Below are 22,447 nucleotides of genomic sequence, written 5' to 3' on the forward strand. Positions count from 1 at the left end.
GATAATGAGGGGTCATCCAGGAACACTGGAGGAGGATGGGGCCTAGAGTCGAGTGAATTCCAAGTGAGTGAAATTAGAGTGAGCGGTGACAATCAAGGGAAGGAGAGCTGGCAAGATCAGTATGATAGGGGGAGCAATGCCAGAGCGCTAGGGATCCCAACTGAGGGGCTGCTCTCTCCGATGTAGAAAGGAGTCTATAAGACGAGTTATAGGGGGTTCCTGTGGAATCAGCCTAAGGCCTGAGGTGGGACCTCCATAGGACACCGCCAGCAGGGAAGCGCGGGGCCCAGGCGGGCCAGGGACGAGCGTGGAGCGCGCCGGATGGCAGCAGCGGGCTCCTTTAAGAGGCCGGCGGCTCCATCGCAGCATCCCCCGCTCAGGGCGTGTCCGTCCCGGGGGCCAGGGGCGGGGGCCCTGGAAGGAGCGGGAGTTCAAGCCGAGCAGGGACGGGGCTAGGGGTCGGGGGGTGGGGGCAGCAAGCTGAAGCTGACACCCGTGCATCCGGACACCGCACGAGCATCGCCTGTGACAGCGCCCTGGGTCCGGTGGAGGGCAGCGGGGGGAGGAGGGAAGGAGGAGGAGAAGGAGGAGGAGGCGGGAGCAGCATCCGGAACGGAGCTGCAGCAGCGCCGCCTTTTGTGCTGCGGCCGCGGAGCCCCCGAGGTGAGAGCCTGGCCGAGTTGTGGGGGGGTGGGGGGCAGGGATGGGTCCGGGTCCTGGGATCCGGGCGTGGAGGGAGGGTCGGGATGCATATGTGGCCTGGTGCGGGGTGGTGGTGTGGGGATGCTGAAGCTGTGGGGATGGAGGAACTGGGGACCTGGACCCGACGCGTGTGGGGCTGGGAAGGAAGGGAATGGAGCGGAGGGATGCCGCGGCCCAGCTTGGAGACGAAGGGCCTCCAGAGCTGGAAAGGACCGTATTGGGGTGGGGTGGAGGGTGATTGGGGGACAGACTTAAAGGACAGAGGGCAAGAGAACATCTCCTCCCACTCATCCTCAGGAAGGGAGAGAGGGAAGGAGGAGGGAGAGTTTTGGCCCCCTCCAGGGAAGGAAAGGAAGGGCAAGGACTGATGTACCCACCATCTCCCTCCACACACACACAGACACACACAGACACACACACACTTAGCAGGCTGGACCTGAAGATTAGTCAGAGAGCACCTGTTCCTAGATGCCCAGGCGTTGGTCCCCTCCCCTTCCAGCTGTGATCCTCCTAATCCCCTCTAGCTGTGGCATTCACCTCCATCCAGCTGTTGCATCCTCCCCTCCCCCATTCACGTGTGGGTTTCTCCCTCCTCTTTCTCTCCATCTCCTCTGGCTCCCCTAACCCGTCTCCCCCAGTCAAACCCTCCAAAACCCTCCTCCCTTTCCTACAAACACTCCTCAAACTCATTGGCTTAAAAATAAGCAAGAGTTGAGACTTGCTGGTAACCAAGGCCTTGACTGAGAGGAGGGAAGAGTCAAGGCTCTGTAGACAGTGGGAGGAAACAGTAAGGTGTCCCTTAGAATTAAGGGAGGAGTCCTACCTTGTAGATGCTCATCTGCTGCCTTTTTCAGAGGAGCGTAGGTGAGTGGCCTCCAATCAGGAGGGAGTGCACATGAGGTCTCCTTACCCCACCCAGAGTCATCTCAAGCCACAGTCAGTGTGTCCTTCTAAACACATTTCCCTTGCAGTTCTCAAGGTGGACTCCATCGCTCTAGGAGCTCTGAGTTTCAGCCAGAGGGTCATACCAAGCAAAGGCCAACAGAAAGGATTTAGGAAGGAAAGGACTCAAGTGCCCCCTGAGCCTTCCTGTCCAGACACTGAAGTTTCTCTGAGCTTTAGGGCCCCACTCCCTCCTATCTCACACTTACAGGTGAAAAAAACATGTGTGTGTCCCCTCAAGCATACCATTCATCCACTCACTCCCATTGTCAACTGGGGTAATGTTGGGAAAACCCCAGCTCTCAACATGGAGACCACCAGCTAAATACCCATCCCTGTTACGGACAGAGGAGGCAAGAAGTTAGATGTGGCTCAGGATTTCCTAGGCTTCCTTATAGCTGAAGAGGACAGAACCCTTCTAAAAACCAATTGCTCTTCCCCTGGTGGTGACAATATGGTAGGATCAGGCTTTTCTAGGAATAGGACCCTTGGTTCTACCACTCACGGCCCAGACTGTTGTCATACACAGTCCTCCCTCTCCCCTGCCTGGATCTGGAGAGAAAGAAGGAATGAGAGAATCAGCCCCGTAAGAAGTCCTTGCTAGGGTGGACTGGAGATCACCCCTACATTCAGGTCCTCAGCCCTACACCAGTCAAGCCCTGGCACCCCCAGCTGCTATGCTTCTTCCAGTGAAGTGGAAATGTCTGCCCCCTCATGCCCGCCACTCATCCATTCACTCACACTGTTGACTGAGGTGATGCTGGGAAGAAGGAGGATACTGTTGAGATGATGCCAGCAGGGGACATAGAGGCTTCATGAGGGCCTGGCCACAGACACTGCTCTGTCCGGTTCACTGGCTCCCAGAAGCACTGGGGTCCTATGTGTGTGTGGGGAAGGTGAGGAGACTGTGACAGTGACCAGATTCCAGAGGAGGCTAAAGATCATTCAGGATAGAGCCCTTGTCCTTTGGTTTCTTCATTCTTTGGTCTTTTTTCCCTCTTGTTTCTCCACCTCCCTTTCCACCTGTACCCTCCCTACTGGCACTTGCTTTGAGAAAGAACAAGGGCTGGCCGGGCGCGGTGGCTCAAGCCTGTAATCCCAGCACTTTGGGAGGCCGAGACGGGCGGATCACGAGGTCAGGAGATCGAGACCATCCTGGCTAACACGGTGAAACCCCGTCTCTACTAAAAATACAAAAAAAAAAAAAAAGAGAAAGAACAAGGGAAAGAAGGGAAGGGAATCACATTCATAAAAAACTTACAACTGTGTGTTAGGCACTTTCCATATGGCTAATGCTTAGAGAGAGCTTCCTGTGTGCCAGGTCCTGGGCCAAGAACTTTATTTTGATTGTCTTAATCATGCCCTTAACAAGACCAAGTGAGATAGTGTTATCATCATCTCTGATGGAGGAGAAAACTGAAACTTAAGTAATTTGTTTAAAGTAAAAAAGTTAGTATGTGGCAAGAGGTAGGATTTGAACCCAGGTCTGTGTGACCCAGAACCTGTGTTCTTACCCACCACATTATGTGCTGCATTGCCACTGTGGGACATAGGTACCACTGTCCCCATTTAGCAATGAAGAAACTGAGGTTTGTTGAGAAGGCTCAAGCCAGGTCACCCAACTGGCCAGAAGCAGAGACAAGACCTCAGGAAGCCACTCTGAGTTTGAGGCCTGTGTTCTCTCCTCTACCACCTACCCTCTCCCTATTGCACAACTGTCCTAATAAGCTAAATGAAGGAATGCATGAGCAGTCCATCAATCTTATTTTCTCTTTTACAATTTAAAATAAATGTTATATCTTACTTTAAAAGCAATTCAAAGTTGTTACTGAAATACTAGGAATAGACGTAAACCCAAAGGAGAAAATTAAAACACTCATGATTCCAACTACCTAGAAACTGTTGTTATACTTTGGTATTTATTCTTCCAGTTTTTTTTTTTTTTGAGACGGAGTCTCGCTCTGTCGCCTGGGCTGGAGTGCAGTGGCCGGATCTCAGCTCACTGCAAGCTCCGCCTCCCGGGTTTACGCCATTCTCCTGCCTCAGCCTCCCGAGTAGCTGGGACTACAGGCACCCGCCACCTCGCCCGGCTAGTTTTTTGTATTTTTTAGTAGAGACGGGGTTTCACAGTGTTAGCCAGGATGGTCTCGATCTCCTGATCTCGTGATCCGCCCGTCTCGGCCTCCCAAAGTGCTGGGATTACAGGCTTGAGCCACGGCGCCCGGCTCTTCCAGATCTTTAAAAATGTCCATCCAGCTGAGGAACTATTTGTTAACATCCACTGAACTTCTTCTTGGTCTATCTGAGGTCCTAGGTAGGAGGGACTCCTGAGGCCCATCCTACCCTGCTCCTGCTCTCCCCTTCCCCGAGGCCTCTATGGGTAAGGCTGAGGGGTGATCCAGGACCACATGATCAAAGGGAGGATCTTAGCAGTATAGCTGCTTAAGAGAGCAGATTCCAGAGATAACTGGTCAGGGAGTGAGGATGGGGTACAGAAAATTAGGCCTTCCCCCTTAGTCCAGAGGAGACAGAACGGCAGGATTTACAGAGGAAGGCCTGGTGATCTGGTAAAGGAATGACTGGAGATTCCAGCACAATCACTAGCACTGTGACCTGGTTCTCCTGGAACCTGAAATCACGGTTTGTCCTGGGAAAGCAGAAGGTCAGAGACCAAGTCTTCAGCCTCTCCAGGATCCACAAAGAAAGACCTGGTGTCCAGCCAACCAGGAAGACAAAGCAAGGAGGAAGCATGCTGCTCCCTGCACCCCCGCCATCACCTTACTTAACCTTCACCACCCCAGCAGGGAGGGTTGGGCACCATGAAGAGATTACATTCCTTAAACTAATTGGTGGCAAAACTGGGATTCTAGCTCTGATCTCTCCAAATCTGAAGCTGATTCTTTTTTCCTAAATAGTACTGTCCCTCCCTTCCCTGAACCCTTTCACTGTCCACCCCATTGGAAGAAGTGTGGCAGCTAGGGGTCTCAGGGCTTGATTTTCCAATCAAGGACCCGAATTTAGGGGTGATCTCCAGTTTTCCCCCAAGTTCTCAGGGGAAGTCATTTCCTCCTCATGAGGGCACTAAGAAAAGCGATAGCACTTTCCATCTTGGGACCCTGGGGCCAGGACCACAAATCCTGTAAAAAGGAAAATCAAAACAAGCTGCAGGGCAGGGCACAGTGGTTCATGCCTGTAACACCAGCATTCTGGGAGACCTAGACTGGTGGATCATTTGAGCCCAGGAGTTTGGTACCAGCCTGAGCAACAGAGTGAGATATGGTCTCTACAATTTTTTTTTTTTTTTTTTTTTTGAGACAGAGTCTCGCTCTGTCACCCAGGCTGGAGTGCAGTGGTGCGATCTCAGTTCACTGCAAGCTCCGCCTCCCGGGTTCACGTCATTCTCCTGCCTCAGCCTCCCAAGTAGCTGGGACTACAGGCGCCTGCCACCACGCCTGGCTAATTTTTTGAACTTTTAGTAGAGACGGGGTTTCACCGTGTTAGCCAGGATGGTCTCGATCTCCTGACCTTGTGATCTGCCTGCCTTGGCCTCCCAAAGTGCTGGGATTACAGGTGTGAGCCACCGCACCTGGCCTCTTTTTTTTTTTTTAATTTAGTCTGGTGTGGTGGTGAGTGCCTGTAGTCCCAGTTACTCAGGAGGCTGAAGGGGGAGGATCACTTGAGCCCAGGAGGTTGAGGCTGCAGGCAGTGAACCGTGATCGTGCCCCTGCACTCCAGCCTGGGCAACAAAGCGAAACCCTGTTTCAGAAACAATACAAGCTGCAGCCAAGCGGACAGGAGGCATGGCTGCGATTCATCAGAGACCTTTATCCTCTCAGGGCCTCAAAGCTTGCAGAGGTGGAATTAGGACTCCAAAGTCTTGGGTCTCCTTTCCCTTTGAAAACTCCCCTCCCTACCCCTACTCATGAGAGAAAGGGAATCATCCTTTTCCTGAGTGAAAAATGAGGTTTCAGACAGTGGAGAGCACTTAGTGTGACAGCCCAAGATTTAGGCAGATGACCTGGCCTCTGAACTGAGCCCCTAAGACCACCAAACAAACAGCTTGACATTGACATTCTGCTGTTATACAAGAAGAAGCTAGAGAGAATTCAGAGTTTACGTGCCACAGGCTTCCAAAATCTCAGGCCAGAGAACCTGGAAGGTGGGATAGATGGGGGGTGACTTCCTACCCCACTCTACCCTGTAGCCTCCTTATGGAGTCACTTTGGGGCCACCAGCAAAGCACTGAATTAGGGCCTCTTGGGTATCCGAAGAGCCTCCTCCCCTGGCAGTTGTATGGCTTAGAGATCATTCTGTCCCCTCACCCAGTGTGAGGCAGAACCACCATCAACACATGGTAGATATGGTTGACAGAATGACAGAGAGACCCACCCTCCTGTCACATTGCTGCCCTTCCCCCATGCTCTGCATAATTGATAACGGAGAGTCAGCTCCCATCCCCCAGGGTGACTGAACGTCTGGGCCAGGGGCTCCTAGTCATCCTAGACGCCCCTCCAAAACTCTGGCGCCAAGGCCCTGCCAGGGGGCAGTGGGACACAGCTGGCAGGTCAGAAATAAAGGAAACAGAAAGGGGTATGTGTGTGTGTGTTGGGAGAGAGGAATCGCCAGTTTACTATAGCTCCCAGGGGCAGCAGCTTTCCCTCCATTCCAGGTCAATCTGGAAGACCTGTCATTAGCCTGAGATCTTTCCCTTGGTCCCATCTCCTACTTCTTCAGCTATCCCCACTACCCTAAAAGATAAACAGGTGAAATGGCTTCTCTCCTTCTCTCCCCAGCTGCTGGCCCTGGATACCAGAAGGGCCTCTGGGGAAGCCTGGTAAACTGGAGGGAGGCTCTGCTGGCTGCAAGTGTCTCTGAGCATGTCACCCTTTCTATGCCTAAACCACCTAGTCGTCAAACAACCAGATGACGGCTGAAAAATTCCTTTAAAAAGTCAGGTGTTGTGCCTACTCAAAGCTCGGCTTCTAGATAGAAAAGGAGATGGATGCTGTCCGTGTTTCTCACTCCCCTTTCATCTCCATTTTCTCGGGGTCCTCTGCTTTTCCAAACAGCTTTTCAAGCCATCATTCTCGGGCTTGACACCGCTTCACGCTGCTCCGGTGTCTGTATATGTCTTGGCTCCTTCCTTCTTCTCTAGCTGTGCCTCGCCTTTTCTGTGCCGTCTCCCTTTCTCTCATTTCCTGCTTTCCTTCCCCGTGGTACTGCACCCCCAATGCCAACCCCACAAGTCCCCTCCTGCCAATACCCGACGCCTCAGCCGAAGAGCTCTCTGCATGCGGGGGCAGGGGAAGGAAGGGAACACAGATGGGGCAGACCGCTGGGTGGGGGTCCGCACCTACGATCCTCGCAGCCATCCCGGCAACCAGCCACCTGGGCCGGCCCAGGTCAGGGGCGGGGCCCAGGCACAGCCCCGCCCCCACGTCGCGCTCACGTGATCCGGGGCTAATCTTGTCCTGGTGACTTCACGCGCCGCCTAGGGCCCAGTCGTCATGGTTACGCCGCAGCGCCCAGCGCTACCCCCAGCCGGCCGTGTCCCCTCCCCTTCCCCACCCGGACCACCCCCTTCCGCCGCGGCGGCCCCCGCCCCAATCACGCGCCACGTGACAGCCGGGAAGGAAGTCGGGAAGTGGGAGAGGGCGCTGTGACTGTAACCCCTTCCTCTCCACTTTGAGCTGCCCAGACTTGGGCTTCGGCCTTCCATTGCCGGTGACCAAGCTGTCAGCTCCTCCCCGAGCGCTCCAATCCCGCCATTCCTCCCTCCTGGCCTGCCAGGCGAGAGCGTCCCAGAGTCCTGGGCCTTGTTTCTGGGTGGTCCAGAAGCGAATCCCGTGCTTGCGGCGGAGTGGGAGGTGGTGGGGGCGCGGGGTTGCGGGGTGGCAGGCAAAATCCCTTGGGTCCTCCAGACGAAATTCTACCATATGTTGGCATTTTACTTGGTCTGTGTTTATCTGTGATTTGCATTGCAACCTACACCTTACCTCTTGAAGCCACAAATACTGCATGGGATATGTTGGGGATTTGGAAGCTGAACTTTACTGTGATTTGTGCTTTCTGGGCCTCAGTTCTCTCAAGAATATAATGGGACCAGTAGTACTTCCTTCACCTGGCTCTTCTGAGGATTCAGGGAGCTAATTTGTGTGTGTGTGGTGTGTGTGTGTGTGTGTGTGCGCGCGCGCGCGCGCGCATAGAGTGTGTGGTGCTTAAGGCGATCCTCCGGGGTGGGTAGAGCAGTGGTTCCACCTTACCAAGCACCTTCTGCGCGCCAGGTGATGCTGCAAACCATGGTTCCCTTGTGATGCGAAGTCGTCTCTCTAAAGGCTGTCCAGGCTCTCAGAGGAGCCAGAGGCCCGACCATATTGTACCTCCAGTATAATGGGAACCATAATAGAGGAAGCATACCGGGGCTGTGCCCGCCCAGAAGGCGCATTAACCTGGAGCGGATCAGGAAAGAAGGACGTCCAGGATAAAGTGACACCTGGAGAGAGATGAGAAGCGCCTTCCAGGCTGGGGGTGAAGCTTGAGCTTCTTTTTCTTTATTTCTTTTCTTTTTTTTTGAAACAGTCTTGCCCTGTCACCTAGGCTAGAGTGCCGTGGCACACTGCAACCTCCACCTCCTGGGCTCAAGCGATTCTCCCACCTTAGCCTCCCAAGTAGCTGGGACCATAGGCATGTGCCACCATGCCGGTTAATTTTTTGTATTTTTAGCAGAGACAGGCTCTCCCCATGTTACATGCCCAGGCCCATGTTGCGCAGGCTGGTCTCAAACTCCGGAGCTCAAGCGATCCACCCACCTCGGCCTCCTAGAGTGCTGGGATTACAGGCGTCAGCCACCGCGCCCAGCCGAGCTTGAGCTTCTTAATAGCTATAGCATTGTGGGCAGGTTATTTAATACCTCTATGCCTTAGTCTGTAAAACGGGGCTAATAATGCCCAGCTTACCGTTTTGAGGATTAAGTATGCAAAGTGCTAATGCACCTTTACCAGAAGCTAAAATACTTAGCAAGCCTTTTTTGTTTTGTTTTTCTTTTCTTTCTTTCTTTCTTTCTTTTTTTTTTTTTTGAGACGGAGTCTCGCTCTGTCGCCCAGGCTGGAGTGCAGTGGCCGGATCTCAGCTCACTGCAAGCTCCGCCTCCCGGGTTTATGCCATTCTCCTGCCTCAGCCTCCGGAGTAGCTGGGACTACAGGCGCCCGCCACCTCGCCCGGCTAATTTTTTTAATTTTTTTTTTTTTTTTTTTTTTTGAGACGGAGTCTCGCTCTGTCGCCCGGGCTGGAGTGCAGTGGCCGGATCTCAGCCCACTGCAAGCTCCGCCTCCCGGTTCACGCCATTCTCCTGCCTCAGCCTCCCGAGTAGCTGGGACTACAGGCGCCCGCCACCTCGCCCGGCTAGTTTTTTTTTTTTTTGTATTTTTTAGTAGAGACGGGGTTTCACCGTGTTAGCCAGGATGGTCTCGATCTCCTGACCTCGTGATCCGCCCGTCTCGGCCTCCCAAAGTGCTGGGATTACAGGCTTGAGCCACCGCGCCCGGCCCTTTTTTTTTTTTTTTTTGAGATGGAGCCTCGCTGTGTCGCCCAGGCTGGAGTGCAGTGGTGCTGGAGTGCAGTGACGCGATCTCAGCTCACTGCAACTTCCGCCTCCCGGGTTCAAGTGATTCTTCTGCTTCAGCATCCCGAGTAGCTGGGACTACAGGCGACCGCCGCCCTGCCCGGCTAATTTTTTGTATTTTAGTAGAGACGGGGTTTCACTGTGTTGCCCAGGCTGGTCTCGAACTCCTGAGCTTAAGCAATCCTCCTGTCTCAGCCTCCCAAAGTGCTAAATTACAGGCGTGAGCCACTGCGCCCAGCCGTAAGCCTTCCTTAAGTTAGCCATTATCATTGGGTGTCCTGGTTCAAAAACCTGACATGGCTAAGTTCCGGTGTTGGTGCAGGCAGTTGTTTTTTCTTTTGTGACAGGGTCTCGCCCATGTCGCCCAGGTTGCAGTGCAGTGGTGCAATCAGTGCTCACTGCAGCTTCACCCTCCCAGGCTCAAGATATCCTCCCACCTCAGCCTTCTGAGTAGCTGGAACTAAAGGTGCACATCACCACACTCGACTAATTTTTTTTTTTTTTTTTTTTTTTTGAGCTGGAGTCTTGCTCTGTCACCCAGGCTGGAGTGCAGTGGCGCAGTCTTGGCTCACTGCAACTTCCACCTCCCAGGTTCATGCCATTCTCCTGCCTCAGCCTCCTGAGTAGCTGGGACTACAGGCGCCTGCCACCACGCCCGACTAATTTTTTGTATTTTGTACTAGAGACAGGGTTTCACCGTGTTAGCCAGCATGGTCTCGATCTCCTGACTTCATGATCCGCCTGCCTCGGCCTCCCAAAGTGCTGGGATTACAGGCTTGAGCCACTGCACCTGGCTGGCTAATTTTTATATTTTTTGTAGAGATGGGGTTTCACTGTGTTGCCCAGGCTGGTCTTGAACTTACAGGCTTCAGTGATCCACTTGCCTTGGCCCCTCAAAGTGCTGGGATTAAAGGTGTGAGCCACTATGCCTGGCCCAATCTGTTTTTTTTGTTGTTGTTGAGACAGAGTCTTGCTTTGTTGCCCAGGCTGGAGTACAGTGGCGTGATCTCAGCTCACTGCAACCTCCTCCTCCCAGATTCAAGCAATTCTCGTGCCTCAGCCTCCCAAGTAGCTGGGACTGCAGGTGCACACCACCATGCCTGGCTAATTTTTTTATATTTTTAATAGAGATGGGATTTCACCATGTTGGCCAGTCTGGTCCCAAACTCCTGACCTCAGGTGGTCCGCCCGCCTCAGCCTCCCAAAGTGTTGGGATTACAGGTGTGAGCCACCACACCTGGCCCCCAGTCTGTTTTAGAAAGATCCTTCTGAAGGAGCTGAGTGAAGAATTGGGGGTAGGGAGGGCACTTGGAGACCAGCTGTCCTGGGCCAGGTGAGGACAGCTAATGAGACTTGAACTAAGGCAGTAACAGTAGGACTAGAAAATAGCGTGCACTGGGTTAGAGCTTAACAAATCTAGGGTGTTTGTTAAATATGCTGATTCCAGGCCTACCACCCTCATCCCCCAGGAAAAAGTCTTCAAGGGAAAGGCCTGGTAATTAAGTATTACAAGAACTATCGAAGTTTCCCAAGCCTTCTTGTATGCCTGTGTAATCATCTACTGAACCCTTCTGCATGTGGAGATTCCTGCCACCCCTCCCCCTGTAATTCTCCACTGTAATTCAGAATGTATGGCAATAATTTCCAGACTAACCCAGGGGCTCATGGAAGGACCCTGCTAGCTATGAGGAACAATTAAAGGGATGCTTGTTCTAGGGAATCTTCAAATCTCAGGATTTGGTAACTGACAAGTGTGGAGTGAGTTGGGAGACCAGGATGGCTCCTGGTGCCAAGTTCTGGACAAATCTCGTGTAGCCTTAAGGGTTTGCTGTGCCTTAGTGACAGCCAGTTTATTCCTTTCTATAGCTGGAAAAACTGAGGCTCAACTATAGCTCGCCTGAGGTCATATAGCCATTATGTGGCAGAAGCAAGTCAGGATTCAGGGTATTTTTTGTTTTTTGTTTTGAGGCGGGGTTTGGCTATGTCGCCCAGGCTGGAGTGCAGTGGCTTACTGCAACCTCCACCACCTGGGCTCAGGCAATGCTCTCACTGCAGCCTCCAGAGGAGCTGGGACCACAGTCACAGGATCACCATGCCTGGCTTTTTTTTTTTTTTTTGTATTTTTGGTAGAGACAGGGTTTTGCCATGTTGCCCAGGCTGGTCTGAAACTCCTGAGCTCAAGTGATCCACCTGTCTCAGCCTCCCAAAGTGTTGTGATTACAGGCATGAGCCAACACGCCGTGCCGGATTCAGGTTTTTTAATGGTTGCGTTTTATTTATTTATTCATTTATTTCTTGAGACAGAGTTTTGCTCTTGTTGCCCAGGCTGGAGTGCAGTGGCGTGATCTCGGCTCACCACAAACTCCGCCTCCCGGGTTCAAGCAATTCTCCTGCCTCAGCCTCCCAAGTAGCTGGGATTACAGGCGTGTGCCACCACACCCTGCTAATTTTGTATTTTTAGTAGAGACGGGGTTTCTCCATGTTGGTCAGGCCGGTCTCAAACTCCTGACCTCAGGTGATCCGCCCGCCTCGGCCTCTCAAAGCGCTGAGATTACAGGCATGAGCCACCACGCCCGGCCTAATGGTTGTTTTTTAAATAGCACCCAGCTATGAACTGGGACACATCCCCATTGCCTGGAAAGTTTGAGGAGCAGGGGACAGGGCAATGAAGAGGAAAGAGGAGACAAGACCTTGTTTGACCCCTGGGAGAGCCGCTGGACTGAAGGGAGGGCTAAGGGGGATGAAGCAGTGGCCTTCTGTGACAGCGTTTGCATTCCCATTGGTTGCTTCTGCCAATGTTGGGGGGACACAGAACGCTGTGGTTACAACCTTCAGTTACCTTGGAGAGGCCCAGGAGTGTGTCTTGTCATGAGGCTCTCACCTGAGTTGTGTTCCTGAGAGGGCCTCAGTAGTACCGTGTGTAAGTACCTGGGTGGGAGGCCTGGGGGTATCACCTGTATGTAGGCAGCTCAGGAATGCTGTCCAAGGGTGCCTGAAAGGTTTACTAGCATCCTGTGTGTGCTTCAGTGTGAGGGAGGTCTAGGTGTTACTATTGTGTGCCTGAGGTTGACCCCGAGGTAAAGGTGTAAATGTGAGACCCTCCTGATACCTGTGTGTGCCTGTGAGTCTCAGGTGAAAAAAATGTGCCGCAGCAATGAATTAGTCATCTTACAGGGAGAAGGGAACTCATCTGTTACCATTATACTTGAATTTGAGACATATTTTACCAGTGTGTACCCACGTGGGGCTGTTACCTGAGAATGATACCCAGGTATGATACCTATCTACCTATTACTTGCCTTACTAATATGCCTGAGAGGAAGCCCAAGTGTATCAGATTTCCTAAGATGGGTCAAGGTGCAACTTGGAGGGGCATGAGAAACGGAGCCACAAGTGTTATCTCCAACAGGGCTTCTGTGAACCCAGAACCCCAATCTGTGCCTCTGGGGTAAGTATCCTGAGCGGGCACGCCTGGGGCTTTAACAGCCCCTCCTTCCTTCATTCCCACAGGGCCCAGCATTCACCATCACACCAGGGGCCAGAGGCCATGGCTTGCCTCCATGAGACCCGAACACCCTCTCCTTCCTTTGGGGGCTTCGTGTCTACCCTAAGTGAGGCATCCATGCGCAAGCTGGACCCAGACACTTCCGACTGCACTCCCGAGAAGGACTTGACGCCTACCCAGTGTGTACTTCGAGATGTGGTACCCCTTGGTGGGCAGGGTGGGGGAGGGCCCAGCCCCTCCCCAGGTGGAGAGCCGCCCCCTGAGCCTTTTGCCAACAGTGTCCTGCAGCTACATGAGCAGGATGCAGGGGGCCCAGGGGGCGCAGCTGGGTCACCTGAGAGTCGGGCATCCAGAGTTCGAGCTGACGAGGTGCGACTGCAGTGCCAGAGTGGCAGTGGCTTCCTTGAGGGCCTCTTTGGCTGCCTGCGCCCTGTCTGGACCATGATTGGCAAAGCCTACTCCACTGAGCACAAGCAGCAGCAGGAAGGTAGGCCACGTCCTTGTGGGAGCCTCCTCCCTGTTTCCCTGAGCCCGAGATCTGTTGGTCAGCTCCACTAAAGTCATGCAATGGTCCCTCCCCTCCCCATGACACAGCCCTAGTCCCTTAGCCATCCATCAGCCTCTAACTTCCCAGCTTCTTTTAAGGTCACCCATTCATTCCTTCCCTGTCCCCTCAAACCTTCTTCTCGGCCTGTTTTTGGCTGCCTTTCTGCCTCACCCTCCTTAATTCAGCCAACCCAATGCTATCCCGTCCCTGGCCTTGAGTGTGGCTCTTTCTGAGGCTTGTGGCACTGTGCCTCCTGCCCACAGACCTTTGGGAGGTCCCCTTTGAGGAAATCCTGGACCTGCAGTGGGTGGGCTCAGGGGCCCAGGGTGCTGTCTTCCTGGGGCGCTTCCACGGGGAGGAGGTGGCTGTGAAGAAGGTGCGAGACCTCAAAGAAACCGACATCAAGCACTTGCGAAAGCTGAAGCACCCCAACATCATCACCTTCAAGTGAGGTCCAGGGCAGGGGCTGGGTGTTGGGGATACTATGCTAAGGCCTGGTACCCTCCTGGGCAGTGGGACCTACCCCATCCTTCCCAGAGGAGACCCTTAGGTGGAATGGGTGGGAATGGGGGTTCCAGGCATTAATCAGGTGAAGGCTCAGCCAGCTGAGGCCTTCATACCATTGTTTGTCTCGCAGGGGTGTATGTACCCAGGCTCCCTGCTACTGCATCCTCATGGAGTTCTGCGCCCAGGGCCAGCTGTATGAGGTACTGCGGGCTGGCCGCCCTGTCACCCCCTCCTTACTGGTTGACTGGTCCATGGGCATCGCCGGTGGCATGAACTACCTGCACCTACACAAGATTATCCACAGGGATCTCAAGTCACCCAAGTGAGTAAGCAAGCAGAGAGTAATAGATGTGCATGCAGGTGACCCACTCAAGTCAGTGTGGCCTTCTCCGCACTTCCAAACCATGCCCTACGTCCATGTGGCCATCTCAGAAACCTCTTCCAAGTGATAATCCCATCTCAGGAGGGCTGTAGTGAGCCCCTCACCTTTGGGTGTCCCAAATGATTTAAAACTGAAAGGCAGGCCGGATGCAGTGGCTCACGCCGGTAATCCCAGCACTTTGAGAGGCCAAGGCGGGTGGATCATGAGGTCAAGAAATCGAGACCATCCTGGCCAACATGGTGAAACCTTGTCTCTACTAAAAATACAAAAAAATTAGTGGGGCATGGTGGCACATGCCTGTAGTCGCAGCTACTCAGGAGGCTGAAGCAGGAGAATCACTTGAACCCAGGAGGCGGAGGTTGCAGTGAGCTGAGATTGAACCACTGCACTCCAGCCTGAGTGACAGAGCGAGACTCTGTCTCAAAAACAAACAAACAAACAAACAAAAACATGAAAGGCAGAGTTGCTGCAGTTAGATGAGGTGTGTGGAGGGGTGTGGACCCCAGCTGACTACACTCTTTACCAGCATGCTAATCACCTACGACGATGTGGTGAAGATCTCAGATTTTGGCACTTCCAAGGAGCTGAGTGACAAGAGCACCAAGATGTCCTTTGCAGGGACAGTAGCCTGGATGGCCCCTGAGGTGATCCGCAATGAGCCTGTGTCTGAGAAGGTCGACATCTGGTGAGGACTAGGCTGAAAACTGAGAAGAGTGGGTGGCCAGCCCTGGGGGCATGGTGGGCAACTTCTAGGGCTTGAGCACAAGTGATGGGCTGGTAGCAACCAGGACCTCTGGAGGAATCCCCTCCCAAGTGATGTCCCCTCATCCCTAGGTCCTTTGGTGTGGTGCTGTGGGAACTGCTGACTGGTGAGATCCCCTACAAAGACGTAGATTCCTCAGCCATCATCTGGGGTGTGGGAAGCAACAGTCTCCATCTGCCCGTGCCCTCCAGTTGCCCAGATGGTTTCAAGATCCTACTTCGCCAGTGCTGGTAAGGATGGGCTGAGCTGGGATACTGGGCCTGGAGAAGTTGAGAAGAACAGCAGTACTGATGGACAGCCAGTACCTAGAACCCTAGGTGGCCAAGTTCGGAATCCTTAACAGGGGAAGGGTGTCAGGGCTCCCAGAGGTAGCTCCCCAGGTACTGAGGACTCAGGATATGGATCCAGGGAACTACAATCTAGAACTGAGAGGGGCTGGACTGACCAATAAATAGCAGGGGCATTTAATACAAAGGACTGACTTGCATCTGAATCAGGCTCATGTACCTTCTGAGCTGAGTCACCAGGGGCAAGTGGTATCACTCTGAAACTGTTTCCTCATCTATAAAATACAGTTAACAGTATCTGCATTCCTGGTTTGTCATGAAGTGTCAGTGAGTGCATACAAGTACAGGGAAGGAGCAGCATAACCACCAAGCATGGTTCGTTGGGCCTCAAGTAAACAACCTCAGAACACAGAAGGAAAGGGTCCCAGACCCTCATTTGGAACCTAGACCCAGGGAAGTTTGAAGATGGCTAATCTGATGATCATCTCCCAAAGTGTGGTTCCTTCAATGAAGTTATTCAGAAAAGGCCTTTATTTGGGGAGACAAGTTGGAAAATATGGGGTTCAACAGGTTTCCTTACTGCAGGATTTTGACACACTAATGAATAGTGTGTAATATTCCCTAGAGACCATTGACCATAAGTTCTTTTGTCACAGAGTACATTCTAGGATTGGATTCTCCAGGACACACTTTGGGAAAGGATGCTCTAGTTCCTATCTGATCCTCCCTCAAATTCTCCCCTCTCCTCCTAACTCCATTCCTTTCAGGAATAGCAAACCGCGAAATCGCCCATCATTCCGACAGATCCTGCTGCATCTGGACATTGCCTCAGCTGATGTACTCTCCACACCCCAGGAGACTTACTTTAAGTCCCAGGTGTGCTGTGGGTAGGAAAATGAATACCTAATTCCCCTTCTTTGCAGAGATGATGCCATTTGAGGGGGAGGCTGGGAAATGGGTTAAGTGGGACTGAAGAGATTGGCTCTTAGAGAGCGGAGTCAATCCACTCCTTTTTGCTCCAGCACACACATTGGCAGTGACGTGTAGACAACCTGCAGAGCCTTTCACTGGGTGAAAGGATGGCTCACTCCTCGTCTGCTCTTCACCCACAGGCAGAGTGGCGGGAAGAAGTAAAACTGCACTTTGAAAAGATTAAGTCAGAAGGGACCTGTCTGCACCGCCTAGAAGAGGAACTGGTGATGAGAAGGAGGGAGGAGCTCAGGTGAGTTCCTGTGCTTGGGGAGGTGATTTTACCAACAGCAAGGACTATGCAGCCAGTCAGCTCCTACCCAGCCCCAGGGAGGGTGGAAGGACTATGAAAGGACTGTGGACAGGAATTCTGAGACTGCACATCTATTATGGCCCTAGGTGAACCCAGTTCACCTTGGGGAACCCTTCTGCCCATTGCAGACATGCCTTGGACATCAGGGAACACTATGAAAGGAAGCTGGAGAGAGCCAACAACCTGTATATGGAACTTAATGCCCTCATGTTACAGCTGGAACTCAAGGAGAGGGAGCTGCTCAGGTAACCCTACCTGTCCTTATGCACCAAGCCCTGGAGCTGTGCCTGCCTTAGAGATCCTACTGAGACTGGGGTGCCCCTTCCTGGTCATTTGCCCAGCTGAGAAGGTGCCTGGATCTTTAGGCGAGAGCAAGCTTTAGAGCGGAGGTGCCCAGGCCTGCTGAAGACACACCCTTCCCGGAGCCTCCTGCATGGAAACACAATGGAGAAGCTTATCAAGAAGAGGAATGTGCCACAGAAGCTGTCACCCCATAGCAAAAGGTGGGTCATGAATGGTGGTTCCAATATGGCAAGAGGGATACTGAAGTGGCAGCAGATGTTTAGCAGGGAGATGCGTACTTTAGTGTCCAAGGTTAGGGAGTGCTTTTGAGTACACAGATTTGGCAGTCTCAACCTTTGACTTTTTCTCTCCTTCCAGACCAGATATCCTCAAGACGGAGTCTTTGCTCCCTAAACTAGATGCAGCCCTAAGTGGGGTTGGGCTTCCTGGGTGTCCTAAGGGTCCCCCCTCACCAGGACGGAGTCGCCGTGGCAAGACCCGTCACCGCAAGGCCAGCGCCAAGGGGAGCTGTGGGGACCTGCCTGGGCTTCGTACACCTGTGCCACCCCATGAACCTGGAGGACCAGGAAGTCTAGGAGGGGGACCCTCAGCCTGGGAGGCCTGCCCTCCCGCCCTCCGTGGGCTTCATCATGACCTCCTGCTCCGCAAAATGTCTTCATCGTCCCCAGACCTGCTGTCAGCAGCACTAGGGTCCCGGGGCCGGGGGGCCACAAGCGGAGCTGGGGATCCTGGCTCACCACCTCCGGCCCGGGGTGACACCCCACCAAGTGAGGGATCAGCCCCTGGCTCTACCAGCCCAGATTCACCTGGGGGAGCCAAAGGGGAGCCACCTCCTCCAGTAGGGCCTGGTGAAGGTGTGGGGCTTCTGGGAACTGGAAGGGAAGGGACCTCGGGCCGGGGAGGAAGCCGGGCTGGGTCCCAGCACTTGACCCCAGCTGCACTGCTGTACAGGGCTGCCGTCACCCGAAGTCAGGTAAAGTATGGGAAGGCTCCTGAGCTCTTTCCCTTTTTCCTTATTCTCCCTGGGGTCCAAGTCTAATCCCTCACATTATGCTCAATTTTAAGCCATTCCCTACTTTACCCTTTTTAACTGTGCTCTTCTCCTGGATTCTTAGTGACCTCTTTCCACTTCTGACCACAGTCCCCCCATCTCTCCTCCAGAAACGTGGCATCTCATCAGAAGAGGAGGAAGGAGAGGTGGACAGTGAAGTAGAGCTGACATCAAGCCAGAGGTAAGTGATGGAGTACAGGAGTTAATGGCATTTTTGTTTTCTGCAAGGGGCAGAACCAAGCTGTAATCCCACTCTTCAACATGTAGGTGGCCTCAGAGCCTGAACATGCGCCAGTCACTATCTACCTTCAGCTCAGAGAATCCATCAGATGGGGAGGAAGGCACAGCTAGTGAACCTTCCCCCAGTGGCACACCTGAAGTTGGCAGCACCAACACTGATGAGCGGCCAGATGAGCGGTCTGATGACATGTGCTCCCAGGGCTCAGAAATCCCACTGGACCCACCTCCTTCAGAGGCCATCCCCAGCCCAGAACCCAGCTCCCTGCCCATTCCACACCAGGAACTTCTCAGAGGAAAGCAGGTGAGTGGCACAACAGCAACAAGCAGATAGATGCCTTATCTTTTGACAGCTTTTGGGGAGACAGCTGCACAGGCCAGAAAGTACCATAAACAGCAAACATCCACGTGGTGGAATTTCAGAAGCCTCTTGCAGAGCATCTATTATGGTGCCTGACCAGTAGCTTGTGTGTAGCTGTAAGTTGCAGCCAGGGAAGGATTCTGAAAGGAGTCTGACATCTTGGAGAATGGCCTGAGCAACTGAAATCTGGAAGAAATAAATCAGTAAGCCGGTCGGGCACGGTGGCTCACACCTGGAATCCCAGCACTTTGGGAGTCCGAGGCAGGTGGATCACAAGGTCAGGAGTTCAAGAACAGCCTGACCAATATGGTAAAACCCTATCTCTACTAATAGTACAAAAATTGGCCGGGTGTGGTGGTGCGTGCCTGTAGTCCCAGCTACTCAGGAGGCTGAGGCAGAATTGCTTGAACCTGGGAGGTGGAGGTTGCAGTGAGCTGAGACTGCGCTATTGCACTCCAGCCTGGGCAAAAGAGCGAGACTGCCATCTCAAAAAACAAATCAGTAAGCCCAGCAAAGAACCCTAAGGAATCTCACTCCATTTCTACTCTTTCTCACAGGGCCCTCCCAATTCTGAGGACTCAGACTGTGACAGCACTGAATTGGACAACTCCAGCAGCATTGATGCCTTGCGGCCCCCAGCTTCCCTCCCTCCATGAAAGCCACTCATATTCCTTGTACATAGAGAAATATTTATATAAATTATATATATATACATATATATATATGCGCCACATAATCAACAGAAAGATGGGGCTGTCCCAGCCGTAAGTCAGGCCGAGGGAGACTGATCCCCTGACCAATTCACCTGATATTCTAGGGACACTGGCAGCTGTGGAAATGAATGAGGCACAGCCGCAGAGCTGTGCCTAAGGGCAAACTGGCCCCTTCCTGCCCCACCCCATTCCTTATATTCAGCAAGGTACAAGGCAATAGAAAAGCCAGGGTTGTCTTTATATTCTTTATCCCCAAAGAATGGGGGCGGAGGGAGGGAAGGGTGGGAGGGGCAGGAGAGAAAACCACTTAGACTGCACTTTTCTGTTCCGTTTTACTCTGTTTACACATTTTGCACTTGGGAGAAGGGAGACTAAGGCTGGGTCTTCCCCTCTGAGGTTTCTCAGGTGGCAATGTAACTCATTTTTTTGTTCCTCCATTGATCTTCTCTGCCCAAGCCCTGTCTTAGGGTCCAGGGGGAGGTTAGGAGACTGATAGCATGTGATGGCTCAGGCTGAAGAACTGGGGTGCTGTTTAAGTCCCTACTTTCTTCCTGGTGCCTGATTGGGGTGGGGACTGTCCTACTGTAACCCCTGTGAAAAACCTTGAAATATAACCACTCCATGCAGGCCCAGCTGTTGAGGGTTTTCTTGATGAATGAATGGGGTACCATACATGGTTAAGATAAAGCCTTGGGCTCCGGACTTCATCTAAGGTGCCTGGACAAGTTCTCCTGCCCCTCCACTTTTTTGCATCTATTCTCACTAAATTGAGTATAATGTCAAGCCCCAACTTTCTAAAATTATAGGAATAAATGGTAGCAGGTACATCCTTCTAACTCGTTATGGAGGACTATAAATGAAGTTACTAAAAATACACTGAAATTTTTAGTTTAAAATATGCAAGCCTGAACAAGGGGACCAACACTCCCAAAAAACTGGAACCCAGTCAGACATATGACCAACTGCTTAATGTGTATGCCATGTATGTCATGTGTCATTCCTTTCCCCCACCCCCAAGTGGAAGTGCTTGCCTGCTTGTAGGACAGGTAAGTCCTAGGAAAGTCTAATCCTCAATCTTTTGGACACACGTTTTATAAGGGCCAACCAAGCATGAAGTCAGGGAAAAATAGGATCAAGGGCCACAAAAAAAGATGGAAGTGGTAAAATAGAAGAAAACATCTTAACCGGAATAAAGGCTTCTATTAAAAACCCAAGAAGGGTCCTTTGAGGGATAAAAGGTACAAAAATAACAGCAAGACAAGAGGAATAAAACCCACATGAATCACTGTGGCATCCAGTTTCTATTCACAAAGAAAAAGCTCCAGTCCATCTTTTAATTTTTTTGAAAAATTCCTGACATTACAGAACTAAACTGAAATGTATTAATATTCCACTCTTACATTTCCATGACAAACAGAAAAATTCATGAGCCAAAAAAACAAAACAAAAAACCAAAAAAAAAAAAAAAAAACAAAACAAAAAAAAAACCAGGGAGAAGCTTATAAAACTAAATATGGATCTCAGCATCAACAGCTGAACAGAGAAAGGAATTAAAACGCTTTAATTAAAAAATCACGAGTGGATGATAAAGTGTGTAGAAACTGAAAATTTACAAACTATTTAAAACCTGGAATCGCTGACTGTTCAGAAACTACACAGATGGATCATGGGTGGTGGTGAACAGCAGAAAGGGATTATGGATGAATCTGCATTGTTCTAGCTGCTCCCCATGCCACCCGTCTCCGAGGAAAGCCTGTAACACAGAAACAAGAACTCAGTTAGTTTCCCCAGTGCCCAGCTGCACTTCATCTCTACCTGGTCCATGAAATGTGAAGAGTAAATAATCAGTGCTGGAGTACCAAGAGAGACATTTTTAAGGTTTCTTAAATTTACCAGTACCATAATCCTTTAATCCTTGCAATCCAAGCATGTGGAAGTCTATTACCTCAGAACCAAGGGAAACAGCCCTTGGTTATCAAATGTCCCTCAAACTATATTCTTAGTTCCACCTCCATGGTGGGCTAACCAAGGAGCATACTTTCTGGAAACAGGCCCCTCTAAAGAGTGCTCACAATACACAGAAGCAATGTTTCTTTATTGCTGAGCTCACTGTGGCTCCTCCCAAACAGCTGACAGATATACCAGTTTAGGAAAGAAACAGTCATCTGAGAGTAGTCTCAAGGGTTTAATGCTGAGACAACTCAAGGCCTTTACTTTAAAACCCTGAAGTTCTATCAATGTGTAGGGTATGAGGTAACACAGTTTTAAAGGTAAAGAGATGTTAAAAAGAGATGTAAAAAGAATAACTATGGGTCAAGAATTATACTCAAATTTATTTATTTAAATTAATTAACTGATTTTTTTTTGAGACAGAGTCTAGCTCTGTCACTCAGGCTAGAATGCAGTGACGTGATCTTGGCTCACTGCAACTTCCGCCCTCAAGCAATTCTCCTGCCTTAGCCTCCACCCGATAGCTGGGATTATAGACAGCCACCACACCGCTCCCGGCTAGTCGAGACCCGGCTTCAACGTGTTGCCCAGGCTGGTCTCAAACTCCTGACCTCAGGTGATCCACCTGCCTCGGCCTCCCAAAGTGTTGGGATTATTACAGGCATGAGCCACTGCGCCCAGCCTTATTGTTTTTTTTTTTTTTTTTTTTTTAGACCAAGTTTCACTCGTCACTCAGGCTGGAGTGCAATGGCGCAATCTCAACTCACTGCAACCTCCACCTCGCGTGTTCTAGCGATTCTCCTGCCTCAGTCTCCTGAGTAGCTGCGATTCCACGCAGCTGTCACCATGCCCAGCTAACTTTTGTATTTTCAGTAGAGACGGAGTTTCACCATGTTGGCCAGGCTGGTCTCAAACTTCTGATCTCAGGTGATCCACTTGTCTTGGCCTCCCAAAGTGCTAGGATTATAGGCATGAGCCACTGCGTGCGGCGGACTTAAAAGTAGCATACAAAATAATTTGTTTTAACTCTGTAGCTCACTCTACAAGCTCCTAGATCTTGTCAAGCCATATCCTCCATCTAAACATACCTGGCTACAATGCCTTTCTGTTTCAAAGAGATGGTCATTTAAGGTCCTGGAATCCAATTTAGGGCTTTCAGGGAAAGGTATTCAAGTACTCGGTATGCTTCATTGGTAGGTAGATAGGCAGGCAGCAAGACAGGCAGGCAGCTCTCATTTTGAATAGAACCAAATGTATAAGACTTCATTTCAGTTCATGAAGTTATTTCATAAGA

At 51.6% G+C, this 22,447-nt stretch overlaps 2 protein-coding genes across 20 annotated transcripts in view; one reads left to right on the plus strand and one right to left on the minus strand.

Moving 5' to 3' along the window:
* The first annotated feature begins 396 nt into the window (after positions 1–396).
* On the plus strand, positions 397–20,674 carry MAP3K12 (mitogen-activated protein kinase kinase kinase 12). Of its 3 annotated transcripts, XM_033221852.1 has the most exons (15): positions 397–663; positions 12,776–12,949; positions 13,049–13,257; positions 13,581–13,764; positions 13,955–14,146; positions 14,733–14,891; positions 15,041–15,199; positions 16,024–16,132; positions 16,369–16,478; positions 16,667–16,783; positions 16,904–17,041; positions 17,199–17,814; positions 18,003–18,073; positions 18,160–18,433; positions 19,048–20,612. In XM_033221852.1, exons 2-15 carry the CDS (start codon positions 12,813–12,815, stop codon positions 19,144–19,146), a joined length of 2,574 nt encoding a protein of 857 aa, XP_033077743.1. In that variant the 5' UTR covers positions 397–663; positions 12,776–12,812; the 3' UTR covers positions 19,147–20,612. The 3 variants fall into 3 exon arrangements, with proteins under 3 accessions (XP_033077743.1, XP_033077741.1, XP_033077742.1); XM_033221850.1 differs by having other exon boundaries at positions 12,776–13,257; positions 19,048–20,674; XM_033221851.1 differs by lacking the exon at positions 397–663 and adding an exon at positions 7,259–8,172 and having other exon boundaries at positions 12,776–13,257; positions 19,048–20,674.
* PCBP2 (poly(rC) binding protein 2) overlaps positions 20,075–22,447 on the minus strand; it is a 28,466-nt gene continuing 26,093 nt past the window's right edge. For 6 of the 17 annotated variants that reach the window (XM_033221887.1, XM_033221897.1, XM_033221894.1 and 3 more), the window contains one exon: positions 20,079–20,956. In XM_033221887.1, coding sequence (XP_033077778.1) covers positions 20,920–20,956 — 37 coding nt within the window. In that variant the 3' untranslated portion in view covers positions 20,079–20,919. Of the gene's footprint in view, positions 20,957–22,447 lie in introns of all 17 variants that reach the window. The other 11 variants (XM_033221892.1, XM_033221898.1, XM_033221890.1 and 8 more) reach the window with 7 other exon arrangements.

Source organism: Trachypithecus francoisi, unplaced genomic scaffold (assembly GCF_009764315.1).
Source record: "Trachypithecus francoisi isolate TF-2019V2 unplaced genomic scaffold, Tfra_2.0 Lachesis_group11, whole genome shotgun sequence".
NCBI classification, from domain to species: Eukaryota; Metazoa; Chordata; class Mammalia; order Primates; family Cercopithecidae; genus Trachypithecus; species Trachypithecus francoisi.